The following is a 19,780-nucleotide window of genomic DNA, read 5'->3' on the forward strand; positions in this document are numbered from 1 at the left end:
GTGTTTTTCCTAAGAGAAATAGGTCAATTTAATTAAAGTACTGTATAATGCTGATAGTGAAAATAGCTAGAGTAACAGGCAGCTAGTATAAAAGCTCTGAGGATAGAATGACTGTAATAGGAAATCTGGACCTTTCAGGCTGTTATTGTCAAAGTGTGTTAGTGTGGCAAAGGACAATGCATATGCCAAGAAATGAGGCTTCCTTGGGCGAGGCAACACGAAGCAAATTTTGAGAGCATCTCAGCTTCCAAAAGAATAGGTTACTTGAAGCAACTTGTGCCCTGTAGTCCTCAGGTACTAATAATCAGGTGGCCGTTTCTCCCACGCCATGCAATTCCTGCTAGTGTGCATGTTGCTAAATATTCCAGCATAGTGAAACATGAAACAACTCTTTCTGTCTAAAGATGAGCTTGCAGAGATGTGACCAAAACCATCAAACATTAAATGATCACTTAAAAGTAAACCATGCTTCTGATTACAAAACTGGTGCCTGTTCCTTGTGCATAATTTGTAACTCAGACACACACAATAAAAAAATTAAATATTAGCATTGATGTCAGTGCTCAGAGATCTTGTCCTGATGCTTCTCATCCTGTATATGTGTGTATTCATCATCACGATATCGATGATGAAGACGACGAAGAACGCAGTGACATTTCTTGTGCTTACTGTGTGCACAAACCAGTTCTAAGCATGCTAATCCATTAACTCATGCATCCTCACAACGATCCTATGAGATTATTAAAATGTCTGTTTTACAATTGAAGAGACTGAGGTATAAAGATGCTGAGTAACTTTTTCAAGGTCACTGAGCTTAGTAGGTATTGACTGATATTTGTATTTGTTTCCTAGGGCTGCTGTAATACACAGCTACAAACTGGGCGACTTGAAATAACAGAAATGTATTCTGTCATAGTTCTGGAGGCCAGAAGTCTGAAATCAAGTGCTAGGAGGCTTCTAGAGTCTCAGAGGGAGAATCCATTCTCTGCCTCTCTCCTGGCTTCTGGTGGCTGCTGTCAGTCCTTGGCATTTCCCAGCTTGTGGACACGTCACTCCAATCTCTTCCTCTACATCCCCTTATCCCTGTGTCTTCTCCCCTTATTTTCTTTTATAAGGACTCTTACATTGGATTTAGGGCCCATCCTAATCCAGGATGATCTCATCAAGTGGACTTACTTTTTGTGGGTCACCAGTCAACGTACTACAAAACTAGAACCAAGGTTTAGTCCCAGGCAGTCTGTCTTGGAAGCCTGTGATCCTAGCCTCACCGCATAGCCTTCTTATCAAGAATTTGGAGACTTTAGGGGTTTTGTTGTTGTTTATAAAATTAGGATCATGCTGTATTCATGAGGTGATCATCATGAATGCTGGTTTTAATGTCCAGCCAACAGAGCATCAAGTAGAGAAAACTGGGGAGTCTCCATTTCTGGGCTGTTTATGTCACACCTGACAGGCCATGCTTTGGGGTCTGTAAGAGGAGCTTGTTAACAATCTTGACCTAGAGCTAAAGAAACTTAGTCAGTGGGTAAACACGCCACCGGCATGTGGGAATTAATTGTTACCCTCGTGGCGTGGCCAAGTTGCATGAGCTTTGAATGAGCCCAGAGAGGAATTCTTCCCTCTGTGTCTCTAAGGGGCCCCCAGGACATGCTAGAAACCATGCTAAGGGAAAAAAGAGGGGCCCTGCAGCTCTCCTGGAGACTCAGCATTACTGCCTGCAAATTGCCAGCCTAAAAGGTTGGACAAGACAGATGTAGCCAGGAAAGCATCATTAGTGTCAGTGACAAACTGAAGAAATGAATTGGCAATAAGTCATTTAATTCCTCTTTAAATTGCTGTAGATATAATGGCCATTTCCCACATACACTAGTATTTTATCACACCTTTTTTCCATTAATCTCTCAGGTTTCCAATAAGGAAGATTATGTGGAAAGCATGCTAAAATGTTAGCAGTAAGAGAGAGACTTAATTTTTTAACCCACATGAATTGTTCATAGATAATACTTGTTTTGTTTTCATAAAGTGTCCAAGAAGATAAAGTAAGTCTTAAAATTTTCTAATCACATTATAGAAGCTATGAATCATTGAATCATTTAGAACCAAATAATTTTGCCCCTACTTTCAATTTTTTTTTTGTTAGTTTCCCTGAAATCATAGATTTTCTTTTTCACAAAATATACCCATCTCTTCTGTCCAAATTGTAGGGTGACCTTATCCACAAGTTACCATTCATGCCCATCTGAGATTGTAAGACAAAAATGGCATTTTTGACTGGATGTTTCCTAATGGTTTGTTACTAAATACTAACATTTTTGTCATCTTCTTTCCCTTGAGCAACTCAGTGAATTAAAAACATCAGGGAAGTTTCTTAACCCCTGTTCTGGTTAGCATAGTGTATTTATGGCTGTTCATATGCACAGATACGTATCTTCACTTCCACAGGAATGGCAGGTTCCTACATTGAAAATAAATTGTGTCCAAACATTTTGTTCATCAGACTAATTTTTGAGAAGCTGGAAGGTTAGAATCCATTTTCCTATGACAATATTACATGATGTGGAAGTTCCTGGGCCAGCCCCCAAAAGCTCTTTAATTCTGATCTTTATTAACAGCACTCTATAACCAGTGACTATTTATAATAATGTTTTTAAGGGAAAATGCATCCTGAGTTTTCACTTCAGATTTTAACATTGGGTTTCTTCATAAAATCAAATTAAGAACACTGAAAGTCACATGATCTAGGTTCATCCTGGCTTTCCCTCTTATTAAGTGTAACTTTAGACAACTTGTTAATCTCTTTAAGCCTTGATTTCCTCATCTGTAAAATAGGAAGAATAAAAGTATGTCTTTTTATAGTTTTGAGTGTTAAAGTAATCCACATAAATGCACTCAGAACTGTATTTACAAAGTACTCTGTAGTAAATCACTCAGTATATTCAAGTTTTATTCTCTTCTTGTCTGATTGCTGCAGAAATGGACACTCTGACCTCTTACATTCCAGGCACTCCTACAACACTGAAGGTGGTTCTTGTAACCTGGAGTGGGTATTCTGACAGGGATGACTGGCTTTAAGGAGTTAGGAGAGGAACAAGGGGGGGAACCCAGGTACGCAGAACCAGGACTGGTGAAGGAATGGCACAGGTGCAAACAGGGACTGTAACTGGATAGACCTGGAGCCATAAGGGATGCAGGGAAGGGGGCAGGGCAGGAGCACAGCCAATCACTGCCCCCACGCCCTGCATTTCTTCTTTTCCTCCACTTGCTTACACCCTTGAACTGCAGATGTGGTGGAGGGATAGTAACATTGCATCTGTGCAGCCTTGCAAGTTTTCCTCTCCCTCTTCCCTTTTTTTGCCCTTTTTTGTCTTCTTAGCTATTATAGAGCCCTCTGCTACTGGGTGACATGGGGCTAAGAGGAGGCAGTGAAAAGCTATGGAGAGAAGCAGTGCAGGGGTGGTAGGAGGGCTGAATCTGGATTCTCCAGGCCTACCTGCAGAAGAGAGACTCCCTGTGGCAGCCTGGCTGGAATGATGTCACCATGAGGGGTTGTGAGCTATACTAGGGGTGCACATACACAGATCCTGTTGGGGAAAGAGATTCCTTGTGAAGTTAGCCATCTTTTATTGGAATTAATATTTTGGCATTAAACAGAACAGGGAATACTATACCCATGTCTCAAATGCAAGCTTGTTAAATATATCCCGTGAAATGTAATATGAAAACTGAATCCCTATCTAACAGCTTGACTCAAAGAATTAAGAGAATTTTAGTGCTGAAAGTGTTGTCGGGCAATCCAATCCAGAGAGAGCTCCCTGTGCACTAGGTGAGACCGCAATGAGAGGGTTCCTGACTCAGATTGAGAAAGAATTCATGAGCAGGTCAAGCAGGTACAAAGAGTAGTTTAACAAGGCAAAAGTACACACTCGAGGAGAGAGTGCAGACATGCCTGAGAGGTGAGTGACATGGTGGGGCTCAGGTTGGGTGGTCTTATAGTTGGAGTTTAAGCAGGGGGTGGTGTATTCATCAGGATGGGGGGGTATTCTAAGAATTGAGAGGATATAGGTTTGGGGGGTAGGGTGTTCCTGGCCCAGGGCAAGTCTCTGCTATGAACCAGGTAGACTGAAATAAGTCAAGGGAAAGGCTAGTTTGGGAGAAAGGCTTTCATTCTTTAGAGTTGCCAGCCTGGCTTGGCCGCATCAGTCTCTTCCAGCCACTGCTTGCACTCTGTAGCCATAGCGCACTCTCTACTTTCCACCTGCCCCTTCTGGGAGGCACTCCATGGGTGGGTCCTTGGTGACTGACAGGTGCCAGGCCAGTTATATACCAGGAACAGAGGGGAGGAGAGAATGGCTGTTTTCTCTCCACCCCTTGCCCAGATCCACAAGAGGCTGCAGCTGTAAACATCCATTGATATGTAAATGGACTAAGGCCAAGCAGGAGATTCTGGAAATTCTGCCATTTACTCCACAGAGGGGATTTCCAGAAAATAGGGTGATGCTATCTTTTTGTCCTTAGATGGTCTTCCTCAGAACTGTCATGGCACGAAGGGTTGTTATTCTTAGGGTGCTAATGAGCGTTTAATATATTTGGAGGTGAAATCAGGGTCAACTTCACCTCCATGTTGGAACCAGTCAGTTTTGGCAGGTCTGTTACCTATACCCTCCCTCCCCACACCTTGAGAGAACATTTTACACAGAATGTTTAGAATATAAATAAACATCTAACCAAACATAAACACCAGCCAGATGTAAACGTCAAAGTTCCCCTTGCTGCTCATGTCTGGCTATCTACCTACTACAACAAAAGGACCTTAGAGGTCATGTCCCCCTCTACCGTTGCACAGATGGGGAAACTGAGGCCCATAGGTTAAAATGCAGTATCTTAGTCACATGGCTAGTTAGCAGAAGTCAGAACAAGAATACAGATGCCCTAGCTTTCAGAAAAATGATTTGTTCAAACAGAGATAGAGTTTGTGTATGCATGTATTTCTGTCTCTTATGTTTTAAGAGAGGAAGAAGGAAGTGGCAATAATGCAGTTTCATGTTTCAAGGACAGTATGTGCCAGGATTTCTAATGCAGTTGAAACTGAGGGATTTCAGTAGATCAGAGCTAATAAGAACTGGTAGCCTTATCCCTGAGCTCTTTGTTCCTTTTCTGTATTCCACTCAGCCTTGTAAATGTGTTATAGGCCACCTGGGCATAGCAGCTATAGGCCCTGACAATATCCTCTATCCTCTAGAACCATGAACTTGAGCTAAAAGTTTGGGTTGTAATGAAGCAAATCTAGTGAATTTCTGCATCTTCCATAGAATCACAATATCACTGAAAACCTCTGAACTTGCTTCCATATGATTCCTTTCCTGGAAAATTAGAACCGTATCATTTGCCTACCTCAGAACACTTTAGCAAAGATCACTGAGATATGTTCTATAAAGTTTTTAAGTAGAAGATTCTATACACACCTAGTATCATTACTTAACATTATTGATATTGATGATAAGTCTGTGACAAAGTTAAAGTTATTAGGTGTGTTCTATCACCATTATATCTATTATAATTATTTATAATAATTTGAAAAATTGAGGAATTAGATATTGCTTTATCTTTTGACCAGATAGTCTTGTATCTTTTGGCAAACTGGGGAGAGGTGTTCTTCTCATAATGGTAAGAAATTCTAAAAGTAAGCCAAGGTGGCTGTCTGGGGATGGGGTGCAGCTCCTCACCTCCAGTTTTGCTTTGCTGAGACTTCAGAGCAAGGCTGTGTGAGCTCCTTCAGGAAGATTTCCTTCAAAGGTAACTCTGAAAATCTTGTCTCCAGAAGACTCTTCCCATATTGTAATTTGAATGTAACTTAATCGTACTTGGTGGAGATTTGCACACAAATTTGTGAGCAAGTGACTTGAGAAATGTTCTTTTGCACTGTGAAGAGAGTCTTCATTTTTCATTCAGAAGAGGTCTAAAGACCTTTGACATTGTTATGTTCCTTCTGTCATGGAAAACCCCCCTCCTTCCACAGGCAGGTGCTGTATCTCTGGTTTATCTCCAAGTCACTCAGACTGTACATTGCTGGGCTAGGGTTTTATTATTCCTCCCTTTCAGATTCAGTAGAGCTTCACTGTTACTCATTCTGGCTCTCATAAGTGATCGGAAGACATTATTTACACATTTAGAAGGAATATACATTTAAGAATCTACATTAAGTAAGTGAGTATCTTTGCTGTTTTCTGAGAAAATGTTGAAAGAAAAAGGAAGGGGCAAATAGAAGTCTAATAGGACACACTTCCCCATGAATTTTTTGGCCCAAAAGGAATCCAGCCCTTTGGAATGCCTCACAGATTTTTTGTTTAAAAAAATTGTTCAATCAAATGTTTAGTCCATCTTGACTTACAATGTCTGAAAAGCCACGAAGCAGTGGTAACTTACGTTCCACCCTTATAGGCATTGGTGCTCTGTGAATGAACCAGTGTGTTCGAACGCTAAAAGCTTTTCCTAATTCATAGGGAATTTAAGGTAATGAACGGTATGTTCAAGATTTTTCTCCTATAAATCATTCCTAAATCTTTGACTTTCTTATACCCACCAGAATCTAATGAAAAATGTCATTTTGTACAGCCTAGAATTTTCTATTTAGTTAGACGTTACTTCGAGTACTTTAGGTCAGTTCCAGATTTTCTGCCACTCAAAAAAACATGGAGAGTTCTTGTCATTGCAGCACACAGCATATTTCACAGATTCTCTTAAAGATCTTTGATATCTCACCCCCTTGGACATTTCAGTTTTCTCAAATGAAGGCAAATTCATAGGGAGTGATGCCAAGGTAATTTTTGCTAACATTATACCAGTTCCGAACATTAGCACCTTTATCTTTTGTCTTTTCTGTTCTATGTTTTCTTTCCTCCTCTGTTTTATATTCTCTGTCATTAATTGACTATCTACCATGTGCCAACAGATGTTAATCCTCACATCAGCTATGCAGATGAAGAGATAAAGGCTCATGTAGGCGAAGTTACTAACCCTAGGTCACATAGCAGTTAAGTCCCAGAGTCATGAATTGAAATCTCCCCTTCAGAGACCATAACTTCTCCATTGTGCTAAACTGTTTCTTTCCCCTTTTCTCTTCTACCATGTGCTCGCTCCCCTTTGCTTTTCCCTTTTTACTTATTTAATTGTAGTAAATACACATAATGTAAACAGCGCCATCTTAACTCTTTTTAAGTGGACATACAATATAGTGGCATTAAGTACATTCCTACTGCACTACCACCACCAACACCCACCCTCAGAGCTCTTCATCCTGTAAAACTGAAGCTCTGTACCGACTGCACGACAGCCCCCCACCGTTGTGTATGGTGTGAATTTGCCTACTCTAGGTACCACATATAAGTGGAATCATACTCTATTTGTCCTTGTGTAACTAGCTTTTTTCATGTAGCATAATGTCCTCAGAGTTCATCTCTGTTGTAACATTGTCAGAATTTCCTTCTTTTTTAAGGCTGAGTATTGCGAATATATGCCATATTTTGTTTATCTATTTATCTATCGGTAGACACTTGGGTTGCCCCCACCTTTTGGTACTGGGAATAATGCTGCTCTGAGTGTGGTTGTCCTGTCTTTCTCTTTTAATACACTTCTCCTCACCCCCATCTTCTACCTATACTGTCGACTTGTCAGTGGTACCCACTGGCAGGGCATTGTCCCACTGATAACGCTAAGACCTAGAAAATGGCAGTCCAACTATATAAGCTATAGATCATTTTACTTCTGTTTTCTTATCATTTTCGTTTTGTTTCTTAACTTTGTCTTTCTCTTCAAATTTTATTTTGCATAGTAATGAATACATGTTCTGTCATTGGCTCCTGAGTCTATATATTTCTGTCCTTTGCTACACTTGGATGGAACTCCAATTGAGCTCTTTGAACCTTAAGAGAAATTTTATCAAAGAGTCAAGCCCCACATGGTTATTAAATGCAAGACATCAGGCTAGATGTATGAGATAGCACACAAGGTGGGGCAGCGGGGAGGGACGGGTAGCAGAAATGGGAGATCGGATTCCCAACTTCAAGGAACTTTTAACTTGCAAATATTTGTTACTTTATCAATTACTTTAAATAATTTGGAGACGTTATTGTCAGGTTCATTCAATACATCTGAGAGACTCTCCTCCCGCGCCTCCTATCTCCTTACCAGGACCTTTGGCTGTGGCCGGAGACATTTCTGGTTCTCACACTGGTGGGACAGTGCTACTGGCATCGAGTGGGTAGAGACCAGAAATGCTGCCAAATGTATACCAAGCACAGGACAGCCCCTCACAACAGAGAATTACCTGGCCCAAAATGTCAATAGTGCTGAAGTTAAGAAACCCTGTAATATGTAATATTGTGTAATTTAGTATTTGTTAATCACTTAGTAATGAACATAAAAAGATACAAATTATTTTCCTAAGGAAAACTTCCTTATGATAAGGCAGTAACTTGCTATCAAGCTAGCATTTTCCATCCTGTAATTTTAATGATTTGCCAATCCAGGATGTAAAATTTCAAATGCTTAAGTGGAATTTTAATTTCTAAAGAAAATTCCCTAGTAAAAATTTCATTTTAAAAACATAATTTAGTATTTAATATGTTGGCAGTTAATGTATATTTTTTTTAAAAAGTAACATTAGCATGATTAATGAATATTCTTTGGATTTGAAAAGCATTATGTAATTTCCCCTGCCACATTTCTCTCAATTGTTTTATTGAGGCTGACACTACATTTAGATCTTAGCGCCTATACAGATATTTTATGAAGTAGTGTTCAAGCCCCTGAAGGATATTTTGCAGGCCCAATTTAAAATATTTCATGGACAACCCACGTGTATAGCAAATGACATCAAAAATGTAAACAAAATCCATTCCCAACCTGTCCTTCCATAAAATGGAACTTTCTTCCATCAAACGGAAATTAGCAAATGGAATTGGTTGAAAAACTCATTTAGAGGTGCACTAATGCTATGCCAATTATCCTGCAGGGCATAGAGATGCCTGAGAGTCACCACCCATCAGTCTAAACCAGTCTCTGAAAGACCAGGGAGGATACCACGGAGTCCTTGATCAGGAAGTCACCCTGGGGAGGACCGGCTGGGGCAAGTGTTGGAATGCTAGCCTGACTAACCAAGCCTCACCTAGGCTCAGGCCAGGAGTAAGTGCAGGGCCTGGGACAAGATCAGCATGCCCTTCCCACCAGGTCCCTGCCCTTTGCACACCTTCAGTGCTGAGTGTTGGAAATTGATGTTCATGGTATGAGTCCTGAATTGCTTTCTTAATCACCAACAAAAAAATAAATCCTGGCCTCGTGTTTCAGTTATCTAGTCATATTCCAAAGGTAATCACAAAAGGCTTTCCTGCACATAGACATGAATTGATTCTCAGGCATGTGAACCACAATGTAAATCAACGTTTTTCTGTTCCAGGACATGGGAAGAAGGCAGGGTGCTTATCTTTGATGACTCCTTTGAGCACGAGGTGTGGCAGGATGCTGCGTCTTTCCGGCTGATATTCATCGTGGATGTGTGGCACCCAGAGCTGACACCCCAGCAGAGACACAGCCTTCCTGCCATTTAACATGTCATGCAGGCTGACACACTGGAAAGAGGCTGCCTTTCTGGTTCTGTCTCCTTGGTTGCAGGGATAGAAGTTCCAAGTCCAAGGCCCTTAATTCCCTTGACTCAGAGTCTGAAAAATTCTAAACCTCCTTCTAGCATTAGAAGACACGAAGGGAGTATTTGCCATGCTGTGTTATTTAGAAAATGCTCTGCTGCCTTTCACCCTTGGCAGTCCTGAGCTGATGCCTGTATTTCAGGTGACACACGATAGCTTCCACCATGCCAGCCAAAGATATTTTTTCCACTTAGAATAGACCTAAACCAGTGTACAATAAGAAATATATATATATAGAAACTGTGAATGGATTGCTTTAGTTTGTAATTTTTCTATGAAACTATATTTTTATAGGGTAGCTAGACGATTTTGTCATTGCACACCACTACTTTTTTGTTGATTTTTAATAGCAAGCTGTGTAAATGCTTTACTTCTAGCTGTTTAATGGCAACTTTCCTGGTGAACTTGGACTTCCCTCTTTTAATTATTTTTATTAAAAAACACTCATATGAAGGAAGCAATTTTATTTTCCTAATACAAAGGAGAAAAATGTCATTATGCCAATGTCTGTGAACAGTGCTGCTCTCTACCCATTGAGTCTATTTGCTTTTTTACCTTCATTATGAGCCAGTGTATTAATTTCTCTCCTTACTATGTGAATGGTGGAGATACTGTCAAAATTGTTTTTCTTTCTAAGAGGAACTTTTTACACTGAAAAGAGACATGGAATCATTTTATATTGAGTTATAAAAATGCCACATGTAAATTTTAATGCCAAGAATTAGGACTTGGTGGGGAGAAAAGGTAAAATTTCTCAGAGCAAAAATGTTCTGTCCCTATCAGGAAGACAGGTGGCTGCTAGGATATCTGGCTCCTTGGCCTCTTTGCCGTCTAGGAGAGAGGGCCAGCATCCAGAGTCTTTGTGTATTATAGGTCCATGTGAGTGTCCCATCACAATTTTGTAAAACATAAAGGATGGAAGAGTGGACAACAGAGAATACCAAAATCCTTGTCCTGGTTTTAAGTTTGCCTTCCTCTTTGAAAGTTTGGAAGACTTTTCCACCTCACTGGCTTGAGAAACCTCTGCCACTTAAACATCACTTTGAAATAGCAATTATGCATTGTTTAGCTTTACTGTTACCCACAGCATTAGAAATAACAGTTGAAAACTGGTCTTGCGTGCTCTTTCCAAAGGTGAATAAGTCATTAGTTTAGAAGAGTATTAATGTGTTAAATTTTGTCATTTTTAAATCAAAGCTAACTGGAGATACTAGTTTTAAGAATGTAATGATATTCATGCACCTGAATTTTAAGCCAGCATGAACAAAAATGCAGAAATGACACATAGGTTACCAAATTTCATTCACAGGTAGAAAATACTTGGCTTTCTTTTCCATGTAAGGACAAAGATGCTTTCTTTATCTCATTTAAAGAATACCATTCTTCAGAATTGAAATGGACCCTGCTTGCTTGTCCTTATAGACACTAGCTTCCAGGAGAAGAGTTTGCAAAATACTTATCCTGTCCCCTTCTCTGTTGATAATGTTTAAAAATCCCACTAAAATAGATCAAGAAGCATGCGAGGAAAAATATCAAAATTAATTACTGAAGTCAGAAGGAAAAACCAAGCTCTTAAAACATAAAAAGGTATTTGTGTCCTTCAGTATTTATTGAACAGAAGAAATGACCGATAAAGGACAATACAATCCAATGTTCATGTAGTAACATTCATGTCCCTTACTGAATTTGGTTCTTGTATGTATATTGCATACACAAAGAAATTCAAAGTATAAATTGTCACTGTTAAACCATCAGCTTACATTCATTTAATGAAACCATGGAATAGAGTAAAATCTAAATCTTAACTTAATATTTATAATATGTTATTTAAAATCAGGTCACTACTAAATATTGCCAATTGAAAAGCCAAAATTATTATCACCACTGCAAAGTGTTCGCTTTAATCAACTCCAATAGCATTTTAATACCTTGGATCCCACCCAGAACTCTTTTATAAATCCAAGTAATAAAATGGATTATCTAATTCACTTTAATTCTTCATCTTCTTTCCCTATGTCATGGAATATGGAAAAATGTTTCAGTCACTGCACTGGTGGTAGTATTTCAATGTTGTTTTGTTACACAAAATGGATTGGTTTTATTTATACTGTGATACAGTTGGTTGAGAAATATTTTTAATTCTACTTCAATTTTATTTCAAGGGTGGAATACAAAAGTGACTCCTCTTATTATTTTATACCAGTAGAAAAAAATTAAGACACTACATCCATTGAGAAAGATATGTAATAAATAGTTAAGATTAGTACTAGTATCTATTGGGGGTGATTATGGCCAGTTGAACCATCTTGTTTCTTTGAATTTTTTAACTAACCCTCCCAAAAACTACGATGTAAAATCATATTTTACTTCCCATTATCAACTAAAATACTTTTTATTTGACATTGAGCACCAACTGGTCATACTAATAAATGCCAATGTCATGCAGATGGCTGAGAGAAGAAGAGATAGCTAGGAACATACAGTTGGTTTGGGGAAACATAGCACAAGTAAGGATATCATATCCTATGATATCTGTTTATTTGTATCTAATTTCCTTTGAATGGATAGTCGGGGGTCTCCATTTCTGAAGAGAATAGACAGAGAAATAAAATGATCTTTGGCATTTTATCCTGCATTCCTAATCTGTTATTTTCATTTCTTGCATATTTAGCCATCCATAAGGGTCTTCCTCCATAGTTCACACCTACCCTCTCAGCAACAGCCAGGTCCCTTCTTCACACTTACTGGTTGCGCGAGGGTGGGGGGTTAAATGCTTTAGTAGCATTTTTCTTTGCCGTAATGACCTAAGTGAGGCAATTTGAATGGACTCATTAATCACTGACGTGTTTTCAGTGAGACCCCACCCTCCCTCTGCAGATACATGTTGCCCGTGGGAAGTCACATTATTATGTTGAAATAATCATACTTCAAGTTGTGTGTGCCTTCCTTTAAAAGTCAGATCATGATCATCAGCTGGTGGCCTGACAATTAGATGTGACATAAAAATCATTCTTGCAGGATATCAAAATAAGCAAACTCAGCAAATAGCTAGATGTACACATACATCTTAGGCTGGACAATTTGATGCTGGTGATGAGGTCAAAGAAAATAATTCAGTAAGGATGGCTATTACTGTAGATACTATTGTCTCGGGGCTTTGCACTACATTAAATTTGACGATTGTGTCTGTACATTTTAGTTCTGATGCATCTACTTGGAAATGCATATAATCTTAAATTGCAAAACCGGGGGAAGACATCCTTACGGTGCCTCAGAAAAATCCTTATCCTAATGCAGAGTGTATGTGAAATTTAGTTTTTCTTTTTTCAATTCAATTAATACCATAAACGTGGGAGGGCAGACTCTTGTTTACATAAATGCCTTGCTTCATCCTCCAATCCCATCACGGAGAAAAAAAAGGCATCTCTCAACTCTTTTGTTCAATTTTGGCTGCTCAGACCAACAGCTGGTGACAGTCACTACTAGGTGGCAGGAGTGGAGGGCCTTATGTCAAGCTGAATGCACGTGTGTGGGGGAATCGTTGCACATGTGCTTCCTGCTGGCTGATACCACTGATGGCTGGCATTATGCAGGGACACAGGGTGACCGGGGTTCAGTCCAGAGCCAGGAGCGGCTGAGTGTTCTCATTCTCTCCTTTCTCCTCATGTTTCAGGGTCCCAGCTTCTACCACAGACTGAGACCTAATAATAGGGGAAGGAAAAAGATATGATTACAAACAATTCATGATGGCAACAATTTTAGAACTTTGGAGGGCATTCAGACATTATGTGTCCCTTACAAGTCAAGACATTCAAAATAACTATATAATATTTCCCCTTGTTTAACTCTGTTTTCCTTGCTTTTGTGTCTTCTACACCATATTTTTATGGGGCGAGTCATTGTGGAATCTTCTCTGAAATGTCTTGTGTTGGTGAAAGGAGCACATGTTCTAGCCACAACTCTGCCCCGGTGTCTAAACATTCTGTGGATCTCGAGATGTATAAACTCAAATAAATTTTGTTGGATTTTTAATGTTTCAAAATTCTTTTCAGAGCCTTTGTTTTTCAAAGTCATAGGAAACTATTGTGCATGATGTGACTGTGAAGACCATGAGCTTTGGAATCAGATGGTAAATGTCGACTCTGCCCCTCACTGGCTGCCTGGGGAGCCTCGGGGTTCTTACACTGTCGGGACCTTTATTCTCTCACCTGTAAAGAAGGACTGTCACGTCCCTCCCATGGTATTGATAAGGACTAAACTAGTAATATACATGAAGAATTTGACATGTAATTACAGTTAAAATTTATGGAACACTCTATTATTGCCATTATTGTAGTGATAATAGTGACCTTTAGTTTTTCACATGTCCTTTCATTCTGGAGTAGTAAGTTTATATCTTGGCTTTAAAACTTGGATTGAAACCAATTATTTTCCAGCTTATAGAGACAGATACCAGAGCTATGCACATAGTAGACATTCAATAAATGTTCACAAACTAAAAGAGAAATTTAAAAACATGAAGAAACTGGTTGAATTGTTCAAATAAGCAAAATGTGCATATATGTGCAGTAAATTATTAACTCAGTAGGCTTGAATTGCCCAAACTCTCCACATTCCAAGTCCTTCTAGACTGTCCTTGCACTGGCTCCTCTGAACTCTTGGAGTATGTTGCCTGATAAAAAGTGTCTTTGTGTACCTGAGACTTTGGGTCATGCCATATAGTTTATGCTAACAATGTGATTTTTAGTGACTGCCTGAGCTTTGTGTCATACTGCATGAGTTTGCCCTCTTACAGGGGACGAAGAAGAGCAGAAGACAGTAACCAAGGTCAGTCACACACACTGCATGCCTATGTGAATGGAACACCCTCACAACAATGAAAAACCTGAACACCAAGGCATGTGTGAATTTCCCTAGTTGGTGACACTTCACACATGTTGTCACATATCACTGATGAATTAAGCTCTGTGTGAGTGCTGGGAGGACAGCCGGCAGTTTGCAACTGGTCTAGTGCTCCTGGACTCCACACAGTGCATCTCTTTCCTTTGCTGATTTTAGTCTGTATTACTCTGCTGTAAAACCATTCTACCACTAGTATAACAGCTTTTCTGGGTCCTGTGAGTCCTTCCAGCAAATTATCAAACCTCAGGTTGGTCCTGTGGACCCTAAACACTATATAATGACACTAAGTATTTTTTTATATTCACCTGGTATTGTTTTAAGTTCTCACATGTATGAACTGATTATTTTCACAACCCTAAGGAGTTGTGATATCATTATCTCTATGTTTATTTACTTATTATCTCCATCTTATAGGGACCAAAAAAAATCAAGTATAAGAAAAACAACACAAATAGAGTAGACAACAGGACAGGTTTATCACCATCACACACTACTCGGGTATACCTAAGGCTGTGCAGCTGTTTAGCTGAAATATTTAGTGTTTGTTCTACCTCACTGTAAAAATAATTCTCTGCTTCAGATTCTTATCTCTATTCAAGATATGTAGGTACTATAGAAAGCATAAAATACAAAAAGGAAATCAGTACAATTGTCTCAAAACAATGGGCTTCTACTCTCTATCAATCCAGTTAAATGGCCCAAGTTTAGGTACCAAGCCTAACCTTTCAAAGTGAAATGGATTCATTTACCCCTAGAACAGGGCAGAGGAATCCCCTACATAGTAGTTTAACTCAGTTCTACACATTTCCTGTGTTTCTCTCTTTGCTTTAAAGGACTGATTGGTTATATGTGAGAGGTGTTGGGGTAAAGAGGAGGATGGTAATTAGATTTATGTAAGGAACAAAAAAGCTAAAAACGCAAAAGGCATTGAAACACAAACATGAAGAACCCAGAGCAGCACAACTGCCCCGGTGGGCCACTCCCTCTGCACCTGGGACAGCTGCCTAACTGCTTTGCCCTAATGCCCTGGGGGAATGGAGGCCACTCCACTTTAGAGACCGTAGGCTGTATTTCTCTTCTTTCATTTAAGTTGACTTTATTTTACAACATGGGAAGTGAATCACAGCCACAGAGTTAGACAGGATGTTAGTGACCCACCTGGGTTAACCCTACAGGAAGTATTTGGTAAGGGGTCTTGCAGCCTCTTCTTGAATATATCCTTGAGAAACCTATTCTCCATGCCCCTTGAAGGGCAACTCTGCTAGGAAGTTCTTCCTTACATTGAACTCAAACCTGTCTTTTTTCAAGTTCAGTATACTGTTTCTGGTCTGTCTGCTGGAGCCACAAGAATACTAGTAATCCATCCTGTCCATATACCATGCCTTTAAATATTTAAATAGAGTGAAATTATTGCTTTTTTTTTTTGTATACTCCTCCTATTGAAGCATAGGAAATGCTCCCAGAATTGCATTAGCCTTTCTGGCACTCATATAACACAACCAAGGGAAAATATAGCTATATTACACATGATTGCTATTAAACTGTTTCTCTCCCATCTTGAAGATATGTGGTTGAGTATTGTTTTAACTTTTTAAATTTGGCTCACATTTCCACCCTACCTCCATCCTTTTGGATCTTAAATTGTTACCAGCCAAGTTACTGCAATTTTAATGAGTTTTGGATGTGTTTCCAAACTTTCCATGCCCTTTTTTTGGGAGCCACTTTAGGAAAAAAAAATTCTCAAATATTGAATTTTCAAATGAAAATCATTTATTTTCACTCACTCATGGTAAGGAATATTTCTGAGTGTCTCCTGCTATATGAGACTGCGATCAAATACTCATAAACCTTCCTCCCTTTGTGGGAATCGTACTTCAGTTACCCAGCCATAGACCCAGGAACAGATGGGGCATCACCATGACAGGCCCCCAGAGGGCCGGTGTTTAGGGAGGGGAGGCATTCGCTCTGGAAGGGAAGGAAGGGAAGAGCTATCGTTCACAGTGATATCCTCAGAAGTTCTTGTTCAGGTGACTTGCCCCTCCACTTGGGGTCTAATCTGGATCTATCTGATTTCTTTCAATACCTGTAGCAACAGCAGGAACACAGAATGCAGCCATTAAACTGTAAATCTTGGGTGAGTGGCAGGTGCAAACCAAATATAACATACTTTTTTCTTGTCTACATTTTCCCTGATTGAGAAGATGACCACAGCCTCTCTACTTTCAGTGTGACATAATTACATGTACCTGGTCACAATGGACATTTGATCTCAGTAATGCTATATTGTGAAGTATTTGAAATTCACTGGAAAAAGAGAAAGCAAATGATGCTTTTTAAAAAATCTAGTATATATAAAGGAAGCCAAGAGAAACACCCTTCTTAAATCTTGCCCTCAGTCCATTTAGCTGAGTCAACATACTCTCTGGGAACAGTATCTGAGAAGACAGATCAACTGCTCACTGATAAAATGTCTCCACCACTTGTAAACAGAGTGCTCAGGAATTGTGCATTTAGTGCATTAGCCCTGGAGGAGCAACTTGCCTTTCGACTTCCTTGTCCAGATCACTCTTGGTGGTAATCTCCCCATTCACTGGCTTTTCCTTCTCACAGGAAGCTTAACACTTCTGCTAAAATAAACATTTCAGACTTTTCTGTGGAGTCCTCTTTCCAGCATTGAAACCCACTTTAACCCCAAGGGCAGTCAGGGGAGTGATTTGAGCTGTTTCAGCCATCATCATCTCTGTGGCATGGCAGACCACCCCGACAAAGCCTTCATTCTAGCCTTGATAGCCACGTTTTGTTTTCCCGCTATTATATCAGTCCCTCTTCCTCCCTCCCTTCCCCCACCTCTCTCTCTCTCTCTCCCCCTCTCCCATTCCCTCTCCCTTTATACCTTCTACCTTCTCTTTTTGTCTCCAAAATTTGGAACTTTACCCATTCTAGATCATCAAAGACCTGTAGCCATGGTTTAATTTTTACTGATGCCAAATGCAATTAAATTCTAGAAAGAAAATGAAGATGGAAAATGTTCACCATGAGCTAGTCCATTCTGCATAGACTGACAGTTGGGTGAGAGTTCTGATCTCAGAGGCTTATTTCCAAAACCTAATTAAGCTATATTATCCCTACAGCCACCACCACACAGTCTTACTAATGAGCTGCCATCACTATGTGGGCCCCAAATAAGGGCACAGGAATCTCCACCCTCCAATCCCAGGCATTCACCAAGACTCAGAAGGTGTGAGTGATAAGGAGCCTCAGAGGCAATTCGGTCAGACGGTCTTTGGACTCAGCTCCCACCTATTTGCTTCCCAGAGACCAAGCCACTCACTTCATCAGGAAGCACTGATAGCCCTGGTTTTACTTCTTAAAGTCATCGAGAGGCTTGGTTTTGTGGACTGGCACTAATACCGTAATGAGCCTACACAAAGACTTCTAAATTGAAAAATAAAATGTGTTTTAAAAAAGATATCTTTAAAGAATTCTTCTAAGTAATTCTATTCAGCCTCTCTTTCTCTCTGTAACTTAAAGGAACAAGGATGTTCCCCAGGAACTCCAGCCTGGACTTGAATGATGGCTGTGTGAGAGCAGGCAGGCAGTTAGATGTAAGCAGGAGAAAGGGGCCAGCCCATCACCAAGGAAGACTCCTCCCTGGCCAGCCCATAAGCCCTCCCTAGCTCCCAGTTCCACAGTCAAGGACACCTAAATTGTCAAGAGGCCCAGGACCCCAGAGGTTCCTGATCACAGGGCCTAAGCAAGGTCCGAAGATTTTGTCCGAAATTAACCCCACCTCATTAAAATAACATCTAAATCTAATTAGCATTGTGGTTTTGATGCCCCTGCGGGCTTCCCTTAGGTACTTACGGATAAGGTGCCTGTGCACTGAGAAAAAGGTTATATAACCTACAGCTGTCAATCAGAGGACAGAAAATGCAGGGCAGGACTTCCTGCCACCTTAAGAAAAAATAAAAGCCAACCTAACCCCAATAGCAATGCTGCTTCTGCTTTTCAGACAGGCCGCTCTCCACCCTTCTTGAGAGTGTATTTATGCTTTGCTTAAACTCCTGTTTAAAACTGTCCTAAGTCTGTCTCTGATTGAATTCTTTCCTTTGAGAAGATAAGAATTGGGGAAACGCAACGTGTTCCACCAGTAACAGCTCCACAGGCACTTGCAATATTGGGCAAATGCCACTTCTTTATATAATACGAGAATATTATAGCGTCTACAACATGGGAGATGGTGTTATGAGGACTAAGTAAATTACAGCCCATATAGTGTTTAGACCAGTGTTAGCTTGGTATTGGTGTTCAGTAATTTTTAGTTCTTGATATTCCTCCCCACTTGCAGATAAAAAAATTAAGGTCTGGGAATTTTGAGTCAAAAGCATGAATTCAACTCAAAGTTCCCATAGCCAGCTTATAAAATTTATAAGAGAATTGTGTGGACTGGTGCATTATGCACCCTAACACTAAATGCAAAACTAACATTTCAAAATGGATAAAGACTAATAAATTGGAAATTCAAAATAAGGGATGAGGCTATTCTATGTGAGAGCTAACCTTATTACCTTTCCTTGTACCTCATAACTTTCAGAAGTAACAGAAATTTCCTTCTGATTAACATTTATGTAGCTTTCAGTGAAGTGTATTTGTAGTTATTTTCAACTGGGTAAAGCAAGAAACAAGGTTTCTTTCTACTATAATGTCTTCAGTAATGTCCTTGATAAAGAGTCTTATGGAATATATATAAGACATATATTCTTCTGTTCAGCTACCAAGTGCTTCAAAATCAAAGTCATCCATGCAGAAAACATGATTATGCTGAGAACAATTAGTGTTTGCTGAACCAGGTAAATTAATCATGGATCATAAATCAATAAATGTTTTTTAAAGATAAGCCCAAGTATTACTCATGCAAAGCAGCAATCTTTTCCCTACAAAGTGAACAAATAAAAAATAAACTTCACTCTACTTTGACAAAACAATTTGCCATGGCTTACTGAACTGGAAACATAAAGAAACTGATTCAAGAAATAACCATTCTATTTCTTTTTTAAGTGAACTACTTTTAGAGTGAGCCAAACACTGAATTCAGCTGTTGCCCTTTTGTACTGTAACTCAAATTTAAATGTGCAATGTATTTCTATATCTATATAAATGTGGTGAGCATTTAGTAATAT

The 19,780-nt window shown here is 39.6% G+C and overlaps 2 protein-coding genes across 7 annotated transcripts in view; one reads left to right on the forward strand and one right to left on the reverse strand.

Moving 5' to 3' along the window:
* Window positions 1-13,740, forward strand: part of ASPH (aspartate beta-hydroxylase) — a 238,562-nt gene extending 224,822 nt beyond the window's left edge. For all 6 annotated transcript variants that reach the window (XM_036907524.2, XM_036907525.2, XM_036907530.2 and 3 more), the window contains one exon: window positions 9,452-13,740. In XM_036907524.2, the coding sequence (XP_036763419.2) occupies window positions 9,452-9,602 (151 nt within the window). In that variant the 3' untranslated portion in view covers window positions 9,603-13,740. The remainder of the gene's footprint in view (window positions 1-9,451) is intronic.
* Window positions 13,278-19,780, reverse strand: part of CLVS1 (clavesin 1) — a 158,320-nt gene continuing 151,817 nt past the window's right edge. Inside the window, exon 6 of the mRNA XM_036907535.2 lies at window positions 13,278-13,399. Within this exon, the coding sequence (XP_036763430.1) occupies window positions 13,312-13,399 (88 nt within the window). The 3' untranslated portion in view covers window positions 13,278-13,311. The remainder of the gene's footprint in view (window positions 13,400-19,780) is intronic.

The sequence above is a fragment of the Manis pentadactyla genome, chromosome 3 (assembly GCF_030020395.1).
Source record: "Manis pentadactyla isolate mManPen7 chromosome 3, mManPen7.hap1, whole genome shotgun sequence".
Taxonomy (NCBI): Eukaryota; Metazoa; Chordata; class Mammalia; order Pholidota; family Manidae; genus Manis; species Manis pentadactyla.